Here is a 25,299-nt window from a genome sequence, read left to right on the forward strand (position 1 = left end):
AATAAGGCAATCATTTATGAAGTTTAAATAGAGATCATATCATGTTCAGTCCAATATTTTCTCTAACACTTTTGATGTGACTTCAGACAGACAAACTGACAAGCACAGTTCTTATTATAGCAAGGATTACCTATGATAGGGTAAACTCACATCTGTCACAACCTTCTGGTAGCATCTGACTAATTTCAAACTTTTAGTAAAAAAATATTCTTAAAATATAATAATGCAATGTTTACCATTATTCTGTATCAAATGCATTGTAGTGGAATCATATTAAATAAATAAACTGAATTACCAGCTGGGCAGAGTTTTCATATTGCAGTCAATAACATGAAGCTCTTCCAGAGAGTTTGCAGGCAAGCCTGGCCATTCTAGTGAGAGGTCAATCTGGTAAAGTTCTAACTTCTTGAGGCTGGTGAATGTTTCCAGACTAAAATACATTCCAAACAGCCATTTAAACGGGTGAAAACACTGTGAGCATAAGCTATACCAAAATGCATAAATGCCTTTTATTGCACAGTTTCCATATCCTACCTTTCTACTGCAGAAGTGTTTCGCAAGCGTAAATGGGTCATGTGAGGGGCAATGTCAGCTAGTGACAGGTGGCAATCTCCATCAATTGTTAGGTGAGTTATATGATGCTCTCCAATATCTGTTTTAATTTCTTGCTCCTCATTTCTATGTTTACACACGAGGTCTCTAAGCTCACCATTCCATTCTGGCTCCCCAGAGTGTCTGTAGCCCAGTTTGGTCACTGGAAATGATAAAAAGAGCAATTATAAATAAAATATGTTTAAAGATGTGATTGCACCAAAAAAGTCATTAAAATATACGATCTTTTTTAGCCAATCACCAGCATAAAGATTTCAAGGAGGTCATAATATATGTTGTTGCTAGCAAACTCGTTGTCTGTGATTTTGAAGATTTTCATCAGTAGGAAACGTACCAATTTACTGAATCACGCAAGTTGAATCCACATGATTAATTGAGGAACAGTAGAATTTTTACAACGTTTCATGTCTCTAGCGAAAGTGACTCAGACTTTCCCGAGCATCAGGTTGTTAAAGATTGGGGCAGACAGCCTATAGTTAGAGCTGACAGGCATCAGCAGAGTTATGCTGCAGAGGAAGCTAGGGAATGGTGGTAAGTCTACCTTGAACTTTGAGTCTATTATATATATATATACTAAACTAAAAGTAATAATTTTACTAGTCATGGATACATTCACTAATTAACAAAATTTTACTTTTTTGCTAACGTTAATCATTGTTTCGTAAATACTTGGATGTCTCACCTCGCTATAATATTTGCGTCAAATTTTATATAGTGGTTTTAGCTAGTAAATCAGATTCATGATTAGAATTCATGTTTAATTCTCACTTGTAGAAAGTGAGGAAAATAGATTGATCGATACTCACCTTCAACTCCCACAAAAAAAATCTTCAAACCGTTGGCTTGGCATGCTTTTACTAAAAATTTGTTTATTTGCTAATATTGCAGTTAAACTTATAGAACGACATATCTATGAATGACATGTATTCATCACATTCATTGTATTGATTACGGAATGTTTATGTAACTCCACCAGTGGAGCAGAGGTGCCAGTGTGGAATCTGGCGAGCATGAGGAAAGAGAGACATGAATGTGTCCTGCAACAGTTATGATTTGTGGCATTCTCAGACTGATCTTTAGTGTGTTGCAGAAGTGCAAGAGGTTGCAAACCGTATAAAACAAAGTCAATTGAGAGTGATCTATTAAAACTACTGACGCTCTCATAATAAGTTTGGTAGCTAATTAAATGTTTGTTCCTGCTAATTTCACTAGATGTCTTATCACTTGCAAGCAACATTCAAACAGTTATCAGAGTGTAATGAACGTTTAATATTTTGTTAGTTCTCAGGTATCCTGATGCAAAGTGCCTCAAACCACATGAAAGGATGATGGATCATCAAATGTACAACATGGTATGTAACGACAGAGGAATTCATGTACCCCCCAATCATTTGTGTTTTTGACAATTGCCGAAGAACTTACAAGACCAGAGTGGTGATCACTACCAACCTGTGTATACAACTAGTGGGAGCTACATATTCTAGGACCAAAGATGAAAAGGAATATACAGATGCGATACATACAGTGTTTAAATTGACTGCAGTACAGTACTTTTTCCTATTATATGAGCTGAAACTATACGAATGGCTACAACTTGGATGAATGTTTTTAGTGATAACTTTTTGTTGAGATGAGCCTCTTTTGGATTGGAAAAATAAAATAATAAAATAACTATGTTAAAGATAATGCAAAATTGGATCTGCAAATCATATTGAATACATCTTAGCTCCGTTTGTACCTGTGAAAAACCTTGTCTGATAGATAGGTTGATTAAGTATAATCAGGGCTGTAATGACAGGTAATTTTGCATAGCTGGACTCAATTCTAACGAAGGAAATATTAAGAGCTAGAAAAAATATTCTATGCTCCACACTACTAAGTGAAAACAGGAGAGTCCACAACATATACTGCCAACCAGGTGCAAAAATGGCTTAACTAACCAGTTGCCAGAATCAGTGGGTTAATTGATTTTTTTTAAATTGACGGTGTTTTGTGTTCGGATGAGAACGGATGATTTTCTAACTTGTCAATTTACTTGGAAAATTTTGATTTTAGAGAGTTAATTAGCAAATGAGCTCAATCCTTGAACACATTTCATGTATAAGTGCAATTCAATTAAAAGTCACTTTAATATGTTATTATCGCTTAACAATATTTTTAGGAAACATTTTGATGGACAGTGCAGTGCACCCACAGGATGCGATTTTGATCCATTCCATGGTTGGTATCATATGGTGAAAAATCATATGTAGGAGTATAGAAACCATAGTAATTATATAATGCAAACATCCCCTGGTAAAAATCATCAAAATTTTATATATGTACTGTATATATTAAAAATTAGTAAAAAAATAGTATGTTAACCTTAGTAACTATAGTTACCTCCAGTAACTTTATTGTATTTAGTGTATGTAGCGGTTATGATCTGCAATAAAATGTAACATTATAATGCACTATAGATAGTTCCTGCTTTCAAGACAGACACACGTATAACATAAACTTTGAATTCACCTCAAATAAACTTTGCTTACTAAACACACACACACACCCACCTGATGTTGTTTTCGTAATGAAGTGAACTTTTGTTAGAACATTAAAAGAGGTTGCCTGATCACTGACCTCTTTGAAGAGATACGCAAATTCAACTTTGCTAATGGTTTTGAAGAGAAAATATTACCGTTTTACACAGGAGAACTGCTGAACTGAGAGAAATCGGTCTTCGTGCCTCTTTCAAGCATTGTGAAAATATTGATGTCAAACAGCATTTCGGTGAATTTGATATTTTGATGTACATGATAAGCACACCGACTGCCAAAATTGAACGCAAAAATTCTGTTGCATTTGTATGATGAAATAAGATTTGTATGGCAAGGTGAAAAAATCATCATGTTTCACTTTGAAAGGTGAAAAAACAGTATACTGGGATAATCGTATCCTGAAGGTACACTCTATATTTTTATAAGATGAGGTGAACATTGAGTTGAGCTAACTTGATCAAATTATGAAAATCTAGCCTAGCTTTCATAAAAGAAAAACCCATCTATATACTAACAATAGACATCCATTTACGAACTACTCATTGATAAAATAATAAACTGAGGGTGCATTTGACCATTTAACTCTTCTGGTAATTCTAGCAATATTTAATTCTTAGTAGTTTCATATTAGTATGTCAGTCATTTGATTTAACTTTCTAATATATTAAATGATAAACACATACTCTAGGTTTCTGTTTTCATTTCTTTAAAAAAGACTAAAAAGCAACTAGTCTACTCACCAGGTTTCCTGAAATCCACATGCTCCTCATAATAATTACTCTTAGTACCTTTTTCACTGGTGGCATTAGCCTTGCTACCAGAAGCTCCACTTTTCTGACCAAAATCTTTGTCCATTTTCCTTCTTTCAGAAAAGCTTTTCTAAGTTAAGTTTCATCATAAAGTTACTGTATGGGTAGTGGAAGTGCTGTTAAAACAATTAGGAGATAAAAGATCGATGGTTGATAAGTGACTAGTGCTGTATAATATTCATCACCTGATGTGTGTAGTGTTAAGGAATTTAAAGCTATTGACTTTAATGAATATATTAAATGATTATTAAAGTGTTTGAGTAACTTGGTCTAGTCTAAATAATAATAATGAAGTGTTTCTCATTTCTATCGTTTTATTTATATATTTGATTTTTATATTTGACCACCTACAAAATAGACAGTTAGGGCATTGCCCATCTTTAGGGCGCTGTTATTCCCCGCAGGTATATCAACCATGGAAAGTTTACGTAATGTGTAATATCTGAACAATTTGATTACTGTACACAAAACTCATTATATGAAAATAAAAATACAAATGCTAAAACTAAACTAAATGCTCTAAAACTTGATATTATAAAAGAGTATTTTGTGCAGTTCAAGTAAATTTTGAGAGAAAATGAAACAACATCAAAGGTGTTTAGATGTGAACCATTTAGTAAGCAATTATTAGACAATGTATGTTATACTACAGTGATTACCAAGAAAAGAGTGGATACTGATGCAATAGTTACAAACAGATTACAATTGGACAAACACAATACCAACGGAAAGAGAACAAACAAAACGGCTAACCCAATTCATAAGGCCATACAAGGTCATAAAAACGGGCAAATCAAATGTACTTGGCAAAAAGACAAGGAAAGTTCTCTACCATGAGCGAAAGTCTGAAACCTTATCACTCATGTTTGGAGGACTTGAATCATTGTATAGTCATCCCCAAACCCAGAAAAAAGTATAATGCAAAAGGAGGCCAACTGCTTCGCCTACCAAAGACAGCTGATAAGCTGGAAGTGATATCATATACCCATATGAATATCCAAAAAAGATACAAGAGAAGAAATAAAAGGGACTGGTGGCCGACAACATCCATCAGAAGAATAAGGCAGCTTCACCAGCATAGGGATGCCTAAGCTGACGCAGACTTGGCTATGCCAGGTATTGCCACTAACAGTGACACTAGCTCCACCAAGCAAGGTCTGCTGATAGACGAAATCAGCAGCTAAAGGAAAAAAGCTAAAGCACGAACACCTCCAGATTCTGCCTTGAAAGTGGGTTGCTCCAACTCAATTCACAAAAGCTGGCTAAACTAGTAGGAATGTCGAACAAGACAATATGGCCATCCATTAAGTCACTACTAGAGCAAGAGTATGGTTCAGTCGGGGCGCTAACTCTCAGCTGGACCATTTGAGTTATTTATTTTCCCGAAAGCTGGAGGATTAGTGTGTGCAGTTCCTGATTGATACGGGTTTGCAACACTATGTTGAGTAAGCTAGTGGTCAATCGAATTCCTTGGAGTGCTGAATGACCAACTTGACAAAAGTGATGTCCATAAGATGTTGCTCAATAAAGCCCAATTGCTTTTCTATCAGATAATCCTAATGAGGCAAAGAGATATTAAAACAGAGAAAGTATTGTGGTGAGTTGTACTAACAAAGATGTCACTCTGACAGATTGTATTTAGTTGCCTAAGTGCTCCTTGGAATTCCAGTTGCGGGTTGTCCTGGTAGAATGGCGATCGTTGACCTGCACTTGCCGTTGTGGCCGCTTTTTGCAGAAGAAGGTGCAGTTAGTGAAGGACATGGTGATTCCAGGCCGGACTGAGATGACCATTTATTGCCAAATCACATCCATGAAACAACCCCCGCTGGGGCTAATATAGGAATGACGAGAAACCCTCCCATTAGGCAGCAAAGAAGTGGAAAGCAAATACTCACAGAGTACATCGACCTGATGATGCAATACATGACGCTGAAGTCCGGTACAACAATCGGCCCATACACTGGTGTCAAAGATCAACAGCTGAACTTCGTCCAACCCTTGTCTGAAGAGAATGCTATGGACCAAAGGATGCGAGTGGAAATATGAGGGTCTAAAGACCTTGGCAGGTTGTTCGAAGCAGCACGGTAAAACTGCCTAAATAAAGGTCAGTCAAGCAGGAAGACTGGCAGAGTTGTTGCACCAGTGCAGCGCTATCAGAAGTACAGTTGACAGAGCTTAGGACGCATGTCGTGGTAAGTTCATTCATTAACCATTTTTACTCTCTCCACCTTCACTTCGGACTCGAAAAGAAGGCAGAGGCTGAAAGGCAAGTATGTGACCTGCTGAATAAGGCTCTCATATAACCGGCCGACATAGCTTAAAGCCCATTAATAGTGGGTGTCAGACTAAAACAAGGAAATAAAATGACATTTTTATGTAGACTACAGCCAACTCAAAACAGTTACCAAACAGGAATACTACTTCCTTCCCTGAATCGATGATACATTTTATGCGTTCCTCAGCATGCTGGACTTAGTCAGTGGCTACTTGCAGGCCCGCATGGCTGTTGACATCAAAGAGAAGTTGGCATTTATTTCCAGTCCTTGTCTCTGGAAGTGGAAGGTCTTTCCTTTCAGGTTGACCATTGTGTCAAATATTTTCAAGAGGCTGATTGTCATACATTGGTGAACACTCTGGTCTTGCCTATATGACACTTATATCGCGATGAATTAAATGATGCACATTCAGCTTCTAGAAAAGGTTTTTGAGAAATGGCAAAAGCCATATTGAAGTTGAAGTCATCTATGTAAAAACTGCTGAGATCAAGGTCAGATAGTTGGACAACATGGCCAAACAGGAAGGCAAAAACTACCAATCTAGCAAAAAGATTTTGGGAGCTGAAAGAATTTCTGGGTACAGTCTATTATTATTAACAGTACATTCCAGATGTTGTCACGACGATGAGCCCTCGCCACAGGCTGACCAGAAAAAACCATGGGTCTGGTCCTGAGAAGAGCAGCCAGCATTCAACCAGCTCAAGACCGGCTACATAACCCCTGCACTGGAATGTCTGATATCCCAGAGATGATACATACTGGACTCACATGCTAGCAAACACAGAGTAAAAACAGTGCCATGACTGGAGCAAGATAGATGGAATAGGTATCTGTGTACCATAGTAGAACCTTGACACTCACCACGAAAAAACTACTGCTTCTGTGAAAAAGAGCTGCTAGTAGTCATAAAAGCGGCAAATCACTTCAGGTCCTACCTTTATAGCCGGGATTTCCTTCAGCCAGTCTTGGAAAATATAGAAGGAACCTTTCTATCAGCTGACACATCAACGCCAGGTTCTGTTACATTCAGGATAGTGCTGGGCACGAGTACTTCTTGGTCAACAGGTTTAGACCCGCCCCCTTCTGTTAGAGTTTTTCGAGTATCGGGTAGCTACTAGTGCTAGGCTCGGGTATTTCTTTGCCTACGGGTTTTTCGGGTATCGGGTTTATTGATATGGATTTTATGTTTAAATTTTCTAAACAGATATATCTTCAAATTTACAAAGCAATTATATTTCTTTTCAATTTATTTATCATTTTTCACAGTTTTTATTGACTGACATTCGTACTAGCAGCGTTAACAGGTGGATTGTTAAACAGTCAAGATAGTCTGGGGCTACAGGGCATTTTCGTGTCAACAGGTGGCAGAAGATAGGGTCTATGGTAGCTTAATACTTAAGCATGTTCTATGTACCTCTGATTTTTTGTAGATGGTGCTCCAAATATCATAAAAAACTTTACATTATCGGCTTTTTCCGTTAGTAAGGCTTGTTGGCTTAGTAAAACTTGGTTATAATGAATTATGTAATCCATCATAGCTAGCTGTGGTAATCAATTTAAACATAGTTATTAAATTTTCACTGTTACTATCAACGCTGATAGCTGTTTCTAACAAGGCGATAGCGGAAACAGACTAAGGACCTATGTGTTATCGGTGATAGCGAACACGCGCCGTATTAAAAATGGCATAGATTTGTTTACGAAGCCAATTTGGCTAATTGCGCAAATAAAATGTGATGTAAGTATTTCTTCTCACCTTTTAATGACAAGTAATCACTGCTTGACTACAATATTTCTAGTAGGTATAGTAAATACGGTATGATATATTTTATTCTATCTATTAAATTAAAGACTCGTTAAACTCCATTGTCATGCCTCCTTAGCAAAAATGACACAGAGATGCCCTGTGGTCCCAGACTAAGAGCGCAGGGTGCAATAGACCGAGTTTTTGTTAACACTATCCGATGGATCCGTGTACCAAAACCCGAACTTGAGAGTCAAAACCCGAACCCGAAGGACCGGAATACCCAAAATCTCTATTACCCGATACTCGAGAGAAGATAAACCCACGAGTTCAACGAGTATTACTACCCGTGCCCAGCACTAATTCAGGAGCACCACACTGGCTAAAGGCACAAAAATGCAGATGGGCTCAGCCAGCAGACCTAAGAGGACTGCTGACAGTGTGAGCTCACAAAAACTGGCATCAAGAGCCCACTAAGTGGGAGCCTGCTGGGAGAGACAGAGGAATCACGGTGAGACACCAAAACCCTGTCGCTAATCGTCAGGACAACGCAAGACGACCTGCCATTCAGGTCAACTCCCTTATTTGAAAGTGGCAAATGTAGAAATTGAAACAGGGCAGGCCAAAACCATCCTGGCATCCCTTGACCTCGCTCGAGTAACAACGCGAGATACATAGAGAGAGAAGCTTGCCTAGTCTCGGCAGTTCAGGCAGACTCATTGCCACTCTATAAGGGAAGTGGTCAGCAATGAAACGAAGGTAACTCCAGAGCAGCTGGAGCTGGGCGGATAAAAGCTTAGGATACTGTGCAAGATCCCTCCACTCTAGCCATCTGGTACTCTCTGACCATTTCATGGGATGGTAAAATGCCCTAGCCATGCCTGGTATCATGGCCTCAGTGATGGTAAAAGCCCTGAATACATTTGGGCATTTTACCACCGTGGTTTACCTAAGCAGATCTAAATTGACTAGGGAAACCCTTTTTGAGAGCAAATGATGAATGAGTTAAGCCAACAATGAAAAAGAAACAAGTCGGACTCAGTCACCACACCTTATCATTCATCAGGCAATGGGATAGTAGAGGGAAATAACAGAAAGCTGGTAAACTCTTTGAGGGCCCTGCTGTAGAAATATAGTATGTCATGACATGTGGAATTAGCTACTTCGAGGACTGATGAGAACATACCAGTTCCCGTGTCCAACTTCGTCGTTACTTCATGGATATTTATGAGAGCGCGGCCCATTATCACTGGTTCTCTTCACAGACGTTGCCAATTTATTCATCTATATTTTAGAAGACACTAGTTGTAGATTAGAGAGTGTGAGTGCTGCGGGTTTGTTTAAATTGCTTTCTGCTTCAAGCCTTTTGATTTGATTTTGGAATCGCTGTCTTCCGCAAGCAGACATCATGTAGGTGTTCCTATTAGGCAAAAGTTGAAGCACTATGGTTGTAGGTGTCAACAGTTCTTTCTTATGCGTTCAATACTATCAAAATTGTGATAAGGTCTTAGAAACATTTAAGTGCCTGTGTTCTTGAGGAGAAATGATACACCCATAATATTTGAATTTAATGAAGATACTTGGACGGTCTGTGGTGTATAAGGTTTTCTAGTCATACTTTGAACATTTTTATTGGCTTGCTACATACCATTAGCTATTTCTAAGGCTTCATCTAGTGCCAGTTTTGCTCCTGAGAGTAGTTTACGAGGCGTGCTCTCAGATGAAATGTCGCATACAAACCTAACTCGCAATACTCGTGGTCTAAAATTGGCAAAGGCATTACAGTGTTGCGAAAGTGCTTCGAGTTGTGCTAGAAACTAGGTCACATTTTTTCTGGAAGCTGCCTTTTTTGAGAAAATGGAAAAATTCTACAATTATCAAGGGCTGGAAATAAATGATCAGTTGAATATAGTGTACATGTTAAAAGAACCTAATTGTTTGATATTTCAGGAGCTGTGAGACTGTAAAAAAGACTGTTTTTGACAGTATCAGACTCGAAGAAACATTTTTTTTCGCAGCATAAGTAATGTCACTTGTTATGGTGAATATTTCAAGCTGTTCAAAATAAAGAGTGAATGTCTCCAAAAAGTCATAATCCTGGTTCCAGTGAATGAAGAAAAAAGTTACTGTTTTTTGCTTATAGAGCTTGTGTCAAAAGAAAATATATGACTAAAAAATTGTGATAGGATGATAAAACTGATATAGTTGGTGTAATTTTACATTTGGTATGCAAAGTATACAAGTATACATGCCTGTCAACAAAGGTCTCCTTCTGTTGATGGACATGTATAATTTATGACGTTTTGCGCAATCAAGTGATTCCTATCCACGTTGCCAGTTGTTATTTTATTACCCGTTGTGATAGATACACGGCCTATGTGATAGTAATTACAGCAGTGTCATAAATAGTGTTTACACAAGGGGCCTTGAAGTACAGTAAAGGAATGTTAACCAAGTAATCATAAGATTACTTTAGGTCAATTAGCAGACTTGGTTGTTTGATTTGCTACTTTGTTTACATGTATAATTATTACAGTTCATGAGCATGTGTAGAGGTCAATATGAACATGTGTTGATAAGTGATTTGGTTATTGTAAGAGTAGATAGCCACTAATTATGTGTAACACTATGAAAAGAAGGTAACTGCTAAATTTGTTTAAGAATAATGATGTTGTATACATTACAGCTTTTATAAACTTACATTATTTCTCCAAAAGCTAAAGAAAAATTAGATCTGTAAAAATTTAACTACCGAAACTACACAATTTTAAATTTTAATTTCCTAAATATAAATTTGATATTTTGCTATTTTGTTAGGCCTGTCACTTTACATGGCTGCTGATGAAAGTAGTGAGAGGCACACATTTTTTACCTAACAGTACCACAAGTTTTTATTTCTTACGACAGCGGCTGGTGATATTTATTTCTTATTATCAGATCAAAATCTAATTTTTTTAGGTCAAACAGGTATATCAGTCTGATATGGCAGAGGAAAGTAATGTCAGTCATGATGGCAGGGCCATAACAGCTGACATTATTATCACATTAGCCATCGAGACCAACCAACTGTGCTAAAGCTACGAGACTCGGCCTCAGCGAAATTACAGAGAATCGAACAGAAAAGACTAAGTTGGCACTGGACTCGGTCAGAAAAACAAATAGCCAATCACTGGCCAATAGGGGATCATTGAGTGACCACTGCGTTGGAGATTGAGAGATGGATCTACCACCGAATCGGCAATTGAGAGTCCAACCTACCACCGAGTCAGCAAGTGAGACACCGACCAGCTACCGAATCGGCAAATCTAAAACTGATCTACCACCGAGCCGACAAATGAAAGTCCAAACTACTACTGAGTCGGCCCTTTTGGAGAATTTGCGGAGCCTTCACTTCCAGCAATTTGGGTTCAGAAACCAGTTTCATGTAACTCATAAGTAAGCTATGAAAATGTCTAACGATTGAATGGTGTAACTAATGCAGATGCTGGTTTCACTATGTATATAAATCTCAGTCTGTTGTGTGTATGTGCAGCTACAGCTATACAATAACTATAGCTGGACATACGCACATATAAAATCATATAAAAGGAGCCCAAATGAGCCAAGCAAGCCAGAGCACGGGAAATTATTGTTACATACAGTTGAATGTATGTGCACTCTCAACTGTATTCGTTATATATTTGTAAAAATGCATACACTTCCTTATATACTCAATATGGTTTGGTTTCTTGTGGAGCCGTAAAAGGCCACAGCAAAATCTTATACACATTAACATGCAAGTTGATTGAATTCATCTCAGCCAAAAGTCAATTGATGAATTCTGTACATGAAAAGCTTTGTGTTATTGTTTTTAACTGAAAAAAGAGCGTTATTATCATATATACTCATGTATAAGTAAAGTTTCGGGAAAAAAATATTGGGAAGGATTTATACAAGAGTAACTTTCATGAATATGCTCTGCTAAGTCAAATAGAATGTGAACGTTAAAAGGAAACTCAGTCTTATAAATGCAATATAAACATTCCTGTATCGCCTTAGCGGACACGCATAATAATGGTCTTTCGCGATATGAATGTTAAAGCTTTTTATTCATATGCAGATACAGTGCACCCTTGCCATGCGATTTTAATCTACTCCAGACTTGGCATCATATGGCAAAAATATCGTATAAAGGGGAATAAAAACCCATAGCAATTATCTAATGCAAACATACCCTGGTAAAAATCATCAAAATATTATATAAGTCCTGTACATGTATATTAAAAATTAGTAACAAACTAGTATGTTTGCCCTAGTAACTAAAGTTACATCCAGTAAAATATCTGTTTAATACGTAACGAAGTGGGTTTTGTTAGCAGGTTAAGGAAAGTTGTCTGATCCCAGACCCTCTGTTCGAAGGGATCGCAACTCAAACTTTGTTAATGGTTTCAAAGGAGAAATATTATCATTTTCTAATCAAGGAATGCTGAACTGAGAGAAATGGGTCATCATACCTCTTTCAGGCATTGTGAGAAGGTTTTCAGCAGACAAAATATCGGCATCTTTGTTATTTCGGCGTAATAGGAAAATCGACTGCCAAATTTGAATTTTGAGCCAAATATATGACTGAATTCGTATGGCAAAGTAGCATTCGTATGGCGAAGTAGAATTCGTATAGCGAAGTAAAATCCGTATGGCAAAATATAATTCGCATGGCGAAGTAGAATTCGTATGGCGAGGTAGAATCGTATGGCGAAGTAGAATTCGTATGGCGAAGTAGAATTTGTATGTCAAAATAGAATTCGTATGGCGAAGTAGAATTTGTATGGCAAAGTAGAATTTGTATGGCGAAGTAGAATTCGTATGGCGAAGTAGAACCCGTATGACAAAGTAGAATTCGTACGGCGAAATAGAATTCGTATGGCGAAGTAGAAATCGTATGGCCAAGTAGAATTTGTATGGCGAAGTAGAATTCGTACGGCGAAGTAGAACCCGTATGGCAAAGTAGAATTTGTGTGGCGAAATAGAATTCCTATTGGCGAAGTAGAATTCGTATGTCGAAATAGAATTCGTATGGCGAAGTAGAATCGTATGGCGAAGTAGAATTCGTATGGCGAAGTAGAATTCGTATGTCGAAATAGAATTCGTATGGCGAAGTAAAATTTGTATGGCGAAGTAGAATTTGTATGGCAAAATAGAATTCGTATGGCGAAGTAGAATCCGTATGGCAAAGTAGAATTCGTATGGCGAAGTAGAACCCATATGGCAAAGTAGAATTCGTGTGGCGAAATAGAATTCCTATTGGCGAAATAGAATTCGTATGGCGAAGTAGAAATCGTATGGTGAAGTAGAATTCGTACGGCGAAGTAGAATTCGTACGGCGAAGTAGAATTCGTATGGCGAAGTAGAATCCGTACGGCGAAGTAGAATTTGTACGGCGAAGTAGAATTCGTATGTCGAAGTAGAATTCGTATGATGAAGTAGAATTTGTATGGCGAAGTAGAATTCGTATGTCGAAATAGAATTCGCATGGCGAAGTAGAATCGTATGGCGAAGTAGAATTCGTACGGCGAAGTAGAATTCGTACGGCGATGTAGAATTTGTACAGCGAAGTAGAATTCGTATGTCGAAGTAGAATTCGTATGATGAAGTAGAATTTGTATGGCGAAGTAGAATTCGTATGTCGAAATAGAATTCGTATGGCGAAGTAGAATCGTATGGCGAAGTAGAATTCGTATTGCAAAGTAGAATTCGTACGGCGAAGTAGAATTCGTACGGCGAAGTAGAATTTGTACAGCGAAGTAGAATTCGTATGGCGAAGTAGAATTTGTATGGCGAAGTAGAATTTGTATGGCGAAGTAGAATTTGATTGGCAAAGTAGAATTCGTGTGGCGAAGTAGAATTCATATGTCGAAATAGAATTCGTATGGCGAAGTAGAATTTGTATGGCAAAATAGAATTCGTATGGCGAAGTAGAAATCGTATGGCGAAGTAGAATTCGTACGGCGAAGTAGAATTCGTACAGCGAAGTAGAATTTGTACGGCGAAGTAGAATTCGTATGTCGAAGTAGAATTCGTATGATGAAGTAGAATTTGTATGGCGAAGTAGAATTCGTATGTCGAAATAGAATTCGTATGGCGAAGTAGAATCGTATGGCGAAGTAGAATTCGTATGGCGAAGTAGAATTCGTATGTCGAAATAGAATTCGTATGGCAAAGTAGAATTTGTATGGCGAAGTAGAATTCGTATGGCAAAATAGAATTCGTATGGCGAAGTAGAATTCGTATGGCGAAGTAGAATTCGTATGGCGAAGTAGAACCCGTATGGCAAAGTAGAATTCGTGTGGCGAAATAGAATTCCTATTGGTGAAATAGAATTCGTATGGCGAAGTAGAATTCGTATGTCGAAGTAGAATTCGTATGATGAAGTAGAATTTGTATGGCGAAGTAGAATTCATATGGCGAAATAGAATTCGTATGGCGAAGTAGAATTCGTATGGCGAAGTAGAACCCGTATGGCAAAGTAGAATTTGTGTGGCGAAATAGAATTCCTATTGGTGAAATAGAATTCGTATGGCGAAGTAGAATTCGTATGTCGAAGTAGAATTCGTATGATGAAGTAGAATTTGTATGGCGAAATAGAATTCATATGGCGAAATAGAATTCGTATGGCGAAGTAGAATTCGTACGGCGAAGTAGAATTCGCATGGCGAAGTAGTATTCATATGGCGAAATAGAATTCGTATGGCGAAGTAGAATTCATATGTCGAAATAGAATTCGTATGGCATGGACGAAAAACAATCGCATTGCATTTTTTCCGCCGAAAAAATTTGGGGGACACTATATCCCCAGGGCTCACTGTGTCCGGTTTCGGTCGCTTTAAAATATTATGTAAAACTTAGAGCTATCATCTTTATTTGGATAACTCCTAACACATTATGCCTTCACCAAATTACTTTGCCTCGCAAGGGCTGTGTTACAGCATTGGTACCTAGCGTCTCACATCGCAATTGACGTTCAAATTGGCAACTCGGTAATTACTGATACCTTCTCACCCTTAATTGTGAGCAGTGAGTGATCCCGTCGCTCTTGCTGAAGCTCGCGGAGATCCCATTTCTGTGATTAGCTCTCTTCAATGCCTGGTAAATGAACGTAAGATTGTACCGTTGACTGCATCAACAACCCAAAATACATGCTTGTCGTGACAAGTTCCGTACATCCAAGTAGTGCTTAACTCGCCGAGTGATCTCTTTATAAAATAAGTATTCCAAATTCTTGCATACTTTCACTTTCCTTAAGTTTAATAATAACTGATCATGATATAATTGTCCCTTTGAATATTTCTTCAATTAAAAAAATGATAATTACTGTCTTGGAGTTAAAAATAAACTAATAAACGAATAAACTCTGGCTGCGAGTTCTAATTTTAGTAATTGTTATTACTAATATTAGAACCAATATTAATAATAATATTAGTAATTATTACTAATATTATTCATATTAATAATAATAACATTATTATTAATAATATTATTAATAATTGGTTAACTCGAGTAATTGAGAATCCACACATACCTCCATAACATGTTAATTCATAGAACTATCGGTATCAAATATCAATTAAAATCCTATATAACATACATATATTATCTTAAACAAACTTATGACAGTACTTTAAATCATAAAAAGTAAGCCCTATATTGTTGTAAGGTAATACCGCACGGGAATTACGATCTGTATTTACGACATCACGGGCGGAGGAGATCAAGGACAAAGGAAGGAAGGGGATGTTTCCGGTGGAGGGAGATCGGCTGGAGAAAAGGGAGGACCGGAGGCTACGACGAGAGCGGGACCATTCTGGGCGCGGTTCACGGAGGAGGAGCAACTGACGTACGCATAATCAAGTAAGATCATATAGCTTCATATGGTGTCAGAATATATCGAACCTGCAAGCGTAATCGTGTAAAACGTTGCTGTTTGTGTGACGGTATTTTACAACGGCGAGCTCGACAAGGCACAGATTCTCTGGAAGCTGTTGTGTTGAGGCAAAAGGATCGGATATTTGCTGAAATATCGCAGGAGAAGGCTTACTTTGTGTGGAGCAAAATTTTGCTACCCTGACTCTTAAAGACAATATAGTGAATTATACTGTCACTCTCATATATTTTGGCATTATCTAACTTGTTTCCTGTTAATCACGATCCATAGTATCTTCTTGATTGTGGTGAGCTGCCAATAAAACAGTATAGAGTATGTCTGCTAGTGGAGAAACCAAGCCTGAAAAGTTCGTAAAGCCCTTGGATTTTTCCTCGGGCAACCTGGCTACCGCCTGGAAAGTTTTTAAAGAGCAGTTTAATATATATGTGATTGTGAAGAAACTACGAGAACTCACTGTAGACGAACAGATCGGCCACATGCTTATGGCCATGGGTAGTGACTCGGTACCAGTTTACAATCAGTTCACCTTCGTGCCATCTGACGAAAACAAAAAGAAAACACTGGCCAACTGCATCAAATTTTTTGATGCGTATTTTGAGCCTGTTAAAAATGTTATTTTTGAGCGCTCAGTGTTTAATAAGATGACTCAGCAACCTGGCCAATCTCTTCACCAGTTTATAGTTAAACTCCAAGTTCAGAGTGAGAATTGTGACTACGGCGATATGCGAGATGACTTGGTAAGGGATAGAATAGTGGTGGGGGTGCGTGACATCGAGCTTCGCAAGTACCTGATTGATGTGCCTGATCTCACACTCAGGTTATGCATTCAAAAGGCGAAGCAATATGTATCAAATCAGGAGCATGTAGCTGCGATGGCGTCTACGTCTGGGGCTCTGGGTCCCGGTAAAGAAGAGTATGCTGGGAATGTAGACTCGGTACAGCGATATAAACCTAAATCGTCTAAACAAATGACTGACACTGAGGAAAACAGGAGCAGTAACGCAAAGGACCAGCCATGCTCAAAATGTGGAAAGTGGAAGCATTTTGGTGGTCGTTGCCCGGCAGAAAGGTCAAGCTGCAACAAATGCAAGAGAAAAGGTCACTGGGCAAAAATGTGCAAAGGAGCCCAGCAAGTATCTGCACTGGAGGAAAATGACGATGGAGTAGATAGCTTGTTTTTAGGAAATTACCAATGACTAAGCCGCATAAACTACATTGACACCATTGACACCATCTCGGAAACAGAAAATGCCTGGTACGTAGAGTTACAGATGAACTCAAAAAATGTGAGATTTAAAGTAGACTCGGGTGCTGCAGTTTCGGCTATTCCAGTTAGTGTCTGCGATGCTCTTGGGTTGAAACTGACACCTACTACTCGAGAATTGTTCGGCGCGGGAAACACTAAGCTTACAGTACCTGGAGCGGCTATCGTTGAACTATCTCATGAAGGAAGACGCCACAAAGAGAGGGTTTACGTTGTTGAAGGGCTTGCTAGTCCTCTGTTAGGCAAACCGGCGATCAAACAGCTGGGCATTCTCAAAGTGTCTGAAATCGCAGAAGGTTCGTCAGCAGGTTGGAAAGAGATGTTTCCGTCATTGTTCTCAGGCTTAGGTACCATGAAATCCAGAGTTCATATTCAGCTGAAAGATGAAAGAACTCCTTTTGCTCAGTCAACTCCTAGAAGAATAGCTGCAGCTCGGCGCCGGCCGTTACAAGAAGAGCTCCACCGAATGGAGAGGATCGGAGTTATCCAGAGGATAGAGGAGCCCACAGACTGGTGCGCTCCTTGTATAGTTGTGCCCAAGAAAGATGGGAAGATCAGAGTATGCATAGATTTTACCCGCCTGAATAAAGCAGTAAAAAGGGCTTACCACCCGCTTCCAGCCACTGATGAGACAATAGCCAGTCTGGGTAAGTCACGAGTGTTCTCGAAATTAGATGCAAACAGCGGGTATTGGCAGCTTCGGTTGGATGGAAGTTCACAGAAACTGACTACTTTTATCACACCGTTTGGTAGGTTTTTCTGCAAGCGTTTGCCGTTTGGCATTTCATCGGCTCCCGAAATATTCCAAAGGGAGATGCAGAAGGCTCTGGAGGGCATTGAAGGTGTGTTATGTCAAATGGATGACATCTTAATCCATACGGAAACTGAAGATGAACACGTCAGTAAAGTGAAAGAAGTGTTATCACGTCTGGCTTCTGCAGGCATTACTCTAAATGAAGAAAAGTGTGAGTTCTCTCGGACTCGGATCACCTTTTTGGGTCATGTAATAGACGAGTCAGGTATTCATGCAGATCCAGGAAAAGTATCAGCCATACAAGATTTCCCTATTCCTAAAAACAGGAAAGGCTTAAAGAGATTTCTTGGTATGGTCAATTATCTTGGTAAGTTTATGTCTACCCTAGCAGATGACACCATAAAGATGAGATCTCTCCTCAAGCTGAAGGATAACGATTGGTATTGGACAGCTGAAATGACCGAAGAGTTTGAGGTGCTGAAGCAAAAGATCTCCTCTTTCCCGGTGCTAGTCCCATTTGATATGGAAGCCGAGACTTGGCTTTCCACCGACGCTTCCTCCTATGGTTTAGGAGCGGCGATTTTCCAGAAAACTGTTGATGGCTTCAAGCCTATAGCATTGGCGTCGCGGGCCCTTACGGACACAGAAAAGCGGTATGCCCAAATAGAAAAGGAGGCTCTGGCCATGTGTTGGGCAGCAGAAAAGTTCTACTACTATTTAGCTGGCCGCGACTTCAAAATCGAAACAGACCACAAACCTCTGGTATCGATTATGGCGGAGAAAGAACTGTTCAAACTCCCCATTCGTGTTCAGAGATTTCGTTTGCGCATGATGCGGTTTTCGTATGATGTCACATACATCCCTGGAGAGAAGTTGATAGTTGCTGATGCTTTGAGCAGAGCTCCAGCAGGAACAGAAAAAGTGTCAGAACCGGAGCCGTTACTCATTCAGGAAATGATGGAAGAGCTTCCGATATCTCGAACCAGAAGAGAGCTACTCGAAGTTGCCCTTTCAACAGACCCCACAGCCAATCAATTAATGAGGTATATTCAAGAGGGTTGGCCAAACTACCGTGATCTGCCTCAATATCTCAAAAAGTACAATTCGTTCAAAGAGGAGTTGACTGTTGTGGGAGGATTGCTGTTTTATTACAACAGATTGTATATTCCCTTGAGTGAACAAGAGACGGTCCTGCAGGACATCCACAGGGGGCATCTGGGGGAGAACCGCTGCATCAGAAAAGCCCAGAGTACGATTTGGTGGCCAGGGATGTCTCAGGACATCAGAGAAATGGTTAAGCGCTGCAACACATGCATTCGCTTTAGGAAAGTACCCACCGAGCCATTGATCCCTACTCCTCTCCCAGAGAGACCCTGGTGGCAGCTTGCAATGGACTTCTGCACCGTTGATGAAAGAGGTGATGAGTATTTGGTTATTAGTGACTACTATAGCCGGTTCATGATGGCTGAAAAGTTTCCCCGAGCCACGGCTGCAGAGATGTGCAGAACTGTCAACAAGGTCATATGTACATTAGGAGTACCTCACATTATTGTAACAGACAACGGTCCACAGTTCATTTCTGAAAACTTCGCTCAGCTAATGAAGAAATGGGACATTATTCATCGAACCAGTTCCCATTGAAACCCCCAAGCAAATGGTCATGCAGAGAGAGTGGTGCAAACATTCAAGAAGCTTGTGGCAAAAAACGTTGAGATTGAATCTGCTGTTATGTGCTATAATGACAGTCCTTTGCAGAATGGCTATACCCCTGCCCAGCTGCTCATGGGAAGAGGGTTGAATTCAATGGGATATCTCGTCAACAGTCCAGTAGATGTAAAGAAGTTTCGCGCTTATGAAGCTGACTACAGAGGTAGGCAGGCTCATACTTTCAATCAACGGCACAGGGCGGTTGAACGGGACCAAGTGCCGGTCGGAACTCGGGTGGTTCTCAACGACCCCTCAGCCAAACCATTGAGAGCTGTTGTGATGGCGTCCTCTGGCAGAGAAGTTGCGCTGAAGACTGACAATGGAGCCATGCTGCGCAGGAACAGAAAACTAGTGCAAGTTGATAAACCTATTGAGTCGTCCCCATCTGATGAGAAATGTATATCAAGAGAAGATAGCGCTCATCCTACACTGAACACTAGAAGTGAAGCGAGCACCAGTCAGGTAACCATGTTACCTAGGAGAGAGAACTCGACAGATACCGGACCTCGGCAGGCGCCTGTGCCAAATGCACCTGTTTCCGAACCTCTGCGGTTACAGACTCCTCAAGTGAATAGGACCATTGAGCGGTCACCTCCCTCGAAAAGCGGTTGTTCTCCGCAGGCACCGACTGCGGCTCCCACTAGGAAGCGCAAAGAGAGTAAGGGATCAACCAATCTCAGTCTTCAGTCTCAGCCAGCACTCATCCCTTCTAATACTCATCGTCAGGGTGTACAGACCCATCAGACACGGGCCGGGAGAGTTGTAAAACCTCCAGATAAACTCAACCTGTAATGGGTTATTCTTTGTTTTGTAAATATTGTCTGTCTTTATACTCACTGACTTTCATGTGGCTAACATTGTTATTCTACTAATTTCGAGTTTTGTTCCCCCATGATGCGGCGACGTCTTTAAAGATTTGCATAAATCTTGAGGGGAAGGTGTAAGGTAATACCGCACGGGAATTACGATCTGTATTTACGACATCACGGGCGGAGGAGATCAAGGACAAAGGAAGGAAGGGGATGTTTCCGGTGGAGGGAGATCGGCTGGAGAAAAGGGAGGACCGGAGGCTACGACGAGAGCGGGACCATTCTGGGCGCGGTTCACGGAGGAGGAGCAACTGACGTACGCATAATCAAGTAAGATCATATAGCTTCATAATTGTGTTATACCGTTATATTTGATATCAGCCTTGTACAGGTAGACAGATCCATATACAGCAGCGTTGCAAATTTCATAACAAATTGCCACAGATATACCATCTACAAATTCTAGAAATGGGATAATCATCATTACAAGCCAACTCCCAAATTTCAACCCATAAATAGAACATTGGAAACTTTACATAAAAACGATAGATAACAACCAAAACCTTGAAGGTTAGAGCCCAAATTAAAACCAAGGATTAACTCCTAAATAATGCATTTTAAGATAAACGTCTAACCAGATTCCTTAACAGGTACAGTGGCCAGACGATAGCAACTTGCGTAATGCAGTATATCAAAAACCGCATCTAGTACCAATCTACACCAAACCAAAGGTTATAATTAGAGATTACGTATGATAAAATCTCTGCTGATGGAAAAAAAAAGTAAGCAGAAACATCCAAACACTACAAGACTCACAATTGAAGACCTGAAACATATGGTTTCACTTCTGGACACTAAGGCTAACTTTTATTCAAAATAAAAAGACGAATATTCAATCATACTCTTCACTCTTAGCACAACTTCCATATAGCAGTCAGACACATCAGTAGAACAAGCCGAAGAATTGATTATCGAGAGAACAAGAGAGTAGCTTCATCTCAAGTTTCAGACATTTACTTTTCAACTCCTATAATTTAGTCTTAAGGTATAACTAGTATCGATCAGTATCGACAAGTTAAATCGATTAAAACAGCCACTAATCAAGGTCAGACCTTACAAAGGATCTATTAGCAATAACTACTTACAGCAGCACATCTATGGTCGATAAATAAACTGAGCCATTCCCAAAACGCTGTAGGGAACTGGCACGATAATCCAGTTCTATCAATCACCAATACAACAATACTGCCAACAAAAGAGTGAAATGTTGCACCTCAAACTGCAGGAAAGATTTCCTAAATAATTGTTTGTTTTTTAGTAGCGAACATGTATTTGAAAATCTTCAACGATCAACTTGCGCTTTAAAGTGCTGTCATTTCACAAAGATTATTTAGGCAAGTCAATACAAACCTCCTTTAAAACAAGTCTAGACGGGGGCGTTTTCTGAGATTACGATTACGGTAAGAGACTTTAGACAAGACGTCACAGTTGGTTAGCCGTGGCTGCGGAAATGCTACGCCTCCAAATGATAACATAATACTGAGACACTAACTTTCACCCTCCAAAACCTATCTCAAAAAGTAGATAGGGCTATTTATCTACAACGATTACACTTTTCAATTCTTCACTCTGTTAGTGACACCAATATAGTGGGAGTTTTCCTCTTCTAAATGTTTGAAACGATAACTCCAGAATTGTATACCAAATACATGTAATTGGTAAATCCGTTTTTGAATAAATAAACTGCAAACATTTTGAGAATCACGTTGACCTTATAAGTTGGAGATGTTTGTATTTTTTTTGCTTTGGCTTTATTGGCAGATTTGCAGCAGAAATAACAGTCAAGACATTAATTTAATAATTGACGAGTTAAAATGTTAATTTTACAATTTTAACAGTATAATAGAAAAACCGAGACACCGTCCACATATTTAACTATGGGACTTTTATTGCTGGTGGTACATCTTGCAAATTGATGAATTTGATAAATCAAAGTGCGTTCTTCTCTTTGGCTGTGATTTTGAAGGTGCAAAATTAAACACGGTAGTAACTGCATCTTTCTTCAAGATCTTTACGCCTCTCACTTTTGAATAACAGTTATCAGTAAAGTATGCCTGAAATAAAAAATCAAATCAGAGATATACATATTAAGTAACATAACAGAAGTAATACTAACATCTTTTCATAGCAATAGACCTACCTGGAAAAGTATGCACAATGTGCTGAAAATATAGCACTACACCAGAATGATAAATCTAACCAACCCACAAGCAAAAAAGCCAGTTGAAGTGGCATAATGGGCGATGACATGAGTTGTCTACAAAGACTAAGATTTTTTTTAAATTTATGAATTCTTAGATCTGTAGAAAATTCTTTTACATTAATTATCAGCTTCTACTTTTACTAGCAGCATTATTGTTAAGACTCATTAAATAGGTGGTCTTTTGTACTCAGTACTTTATACTAAATTTTGACTCTTTATAAAATGTTACAACTTACTGATCATAAACGTGATGAGCTGGTGGGCTGCCACAGTTTGTTCTTTTTACCAAAGTTGAAAGAGGAGAGGCTTTTTATATTTACCTGTCATTGATTCCGTAGTAAGACAGTATTTGGAAACTGATGGAAAGTAAACCCCGAGTCTCGATTAGTGCAAAGAAGTCCTGCACAACCGCTTGGCACTAAAACTAATTTAAAAAGGGTCAGCATTGTGCCGGGATAGAATTCTGTAGGTTTGTCAACAGTTACTTCCGAGGTTCTTTGATTGTGTTCATTTATTACTGGTCGGAAGAAGTTTGTGACCTAAACATTAAATGAACTTATAAGAAATGTGAGACATAAAACAATGTACACATGTAAAACAATGAACAACGATAAATTAAACTACATATACAACACAAAACATGAGCTACATGTAAATACATGATAGTTAAGAGATCATAAAATCTTACAAATAGTGAGGGAAGCGGAATCCTTCCGGCATAAAAGTATTAATATAGATATAAATTCGGCTTCTGGCGTGTGTGATAAAATCTGAGTGATGCTTAAACTGTCAGCCAAAGCAGTTAAAAATGTTGCTGTTATAATCTCATGATGTTATAAAACTGATTGTTGCACACAGCCAGATAAAAAACTTGGTAAGCCGACACCTTCGTTAAAACTAACATTAATACATGTAGCTATGAAATTGGACAATAGACAAGACAAAATTAAAAAGTATGACACATTCTAATACAAGTATGATGTAAATTAAGAGTAGAACTTCTGGGGTAGATTTAAGTAAACCTTTGCAGACATGTAGTAGTAGATTGTTGTCTAACCTTGATAGAATTGGAAGTAAAGAGAGCAGCCTTTCATAACTTTAAAAAACTGACACAACATTTTAAGTAAGTCTCTGTTAAAATAAATAATAATTTGAAACTCGCTGATGCACAACCAGACTTTGGAAGAGAAATTTTTTGGCTGGTTGTGCAGGCATGATTTATTATTAAACTCTCTCCCTTTTTTCGCTGACCTTGAAAATTGAATTTCGATAGGTAATGTGTAATCATTTATTTCATTCATATGATCTTCATATCTGTGAAGGCCATTTATTTGCCTTTTGCACAAATTAATCCCTACATCTTCATCAAAACAAACAATTCTGTAGCAAACAATGATTAGTTTCACAAATAAACATTTATCTGCTCATATGTTCAGGTTTGACTAGTCTTTTTATCTTGTGAGAATTAATATTTATAGTAGGTAATTTTAACAAATTGTTATTCCACTTTCAAAGTTAGACAGCGTAGCTTACCAATAGATGCGCCGTAGAGTTACTGGGTTGGTGTGAGCTTGACGATGCCTCTCATCATCACTCATGACAGCTGCGTAACTTTCTATCATCTGTTGTTGGTGTAGTCATAGTTACTAATGTTTGTATGATAAACTATCGTGTTATATATGCGTCCATGCATTTTATGGGCTTCGAAGCTGTGTGTGACTCGCCGGGTACCAGATTAGGATGTCATATGATGCAAAGGCTATATATACAGAATTATCAAGCCTCTAGGTCTTCTTGACTTTTCTTATTGGTAACTGACCTGTAGAATCTATCATGGTGTCATAGGCAGAAAATATTTATGCCGGATTTATCATATGGTACAAGACCCACAATGAAGACGTCAGGTTGTCAGCCTGTAGAACAACTCCATTGCCGTGAGGATATTCCCCTAGTAAACTCACGTTTGACCGACCAATAAGGTCAGCCTTATGCATACCTTATAAGAGGGATGTAGACTATGATCAGTTCAAAGATACCAGAGAACACATGAAAGTAAATTTGATTGTAATAGGAAGTATAGGGCAAAACAACTCATGAAAATTTTACTGGGGCAGGTTGTACACGTTAGGGCTCCTACTGACATTGGAACTGAGGGTACCGTGCTGAATAAGAATACCTCTCCTTATAGTTACTATGTTAGGGTGCAGCGAGATCCAGATAAACAAAAGAAACTTTTTTGAGTTATACCCTGATTTGTCTGGTGGCTGTGACATGGATGGAGGATGGAGGGCCAGCCACCAGTTACTCTCAGAGGTACCAGAACTAAAACCTTTCTTTCGAGGGACAAACAATAGGTTGAGAATGCGATGCCACTTGGGAACGTGGAGCCAGTAATTGGCAAGTAATCCAGGCATGAGCAACAGGTTGGGAATGTTATACCAACAAGAAATGGGATGCAAGTAGAAGGCGAGTAACCCATAAGCGCTCAAGGTGCAAGGAATGTTCGGGTGACAATATATGGCAGAATTAGCAAACCATCCAATATGGGGACTATGAGGTTTATTGAGGTCCATTTGTAGTTTTAGATACAGACCAGTGTCAAGTTC

At 38.9% G+C, this 25,299-nt stretch overlaps 2 protein-coding genes across 2 annotated transcripts; one reads left to right on the forward strand and one right to left on the reverse strand.

The window, feature by feature from the left end:
* Positions 1-291: 291 nt before the first annotated feature.
* On the reverse strand, positions 292-21,865 carry LOC137390496 (uncharacterized). Its single transcript, XM_068076825.1, has 4 exons — positions 21,841-21,865; positions 3,890-4,074; positions 535-754; positions 292-430 (listed from the first exon to the last, which is right to left on the reverse strand). Exons 2-4 carry the CDS (start codon positions 4,002-4,004, stop codon positions 292-294), a joined length of 474 nt encoding a protein of 157 aa, XP_067932926.1. The 5' UTR covers positions 4,005-4,074; positions 21,841-21,865.
* On the forward strand, positions 16,211-17,092 carry LOC137390498 (uncharacterized). Its single transcript, XM_068076826.1, has one exon. It carries the CDS (start codon positions 16,211-16,213, stop codon positions 17,090-17,092), a length of 882 nt encoding a protein of 293 aa, XP_067932927.1.
* Positions 21,866-25,299: the final 3,434 nt, after the last annotated feature.

The sequence above is a fragment of the Watersipora subatra genome, chromosome 3 (genome assembly GCF_963576615.1).
Source record: "Watersipora subatra chromosome 3, tzWatSuba1.1, whole genome shotgun sequence".
Classification (NCBI taxonomy): Eukaryota; Metazoa; Bryozoa; class Gymnolaemata; order Cheilostomatida; family Watersiporidae; genus Watersipora; species Watersipora subatra.

Coding starts and splice junctions, on each gene's coding strand:
- LOC137390496 (XM_068076825.1), bottom strand. CDS start 4,004: ATGGACAAAGATTTTGGTCAGAAAAGTGGAGCTTCTGGTAGCAAGGCT. Junction 755..3,889: donor TGTGGATTTCAGGAAACCTG/GTGAGTAGACTA, acceptor TATCATTTCCAG/TGACCAAACTGGGCTACAGA. Junction 431..534: donor AACACTTCTGCAGTAGAAAG/GTAGGATATGGA, acceptor AATGTATTTTAG/TCTGGAAACATTCACCAGCC.
- LOC137390498 (XM_068076826.1), top strand. CDS start 16,211: ATGTCTGCTAGTGGAGAAACCAAGCCTGAAAAGTTCGTAAAGCCCTTG.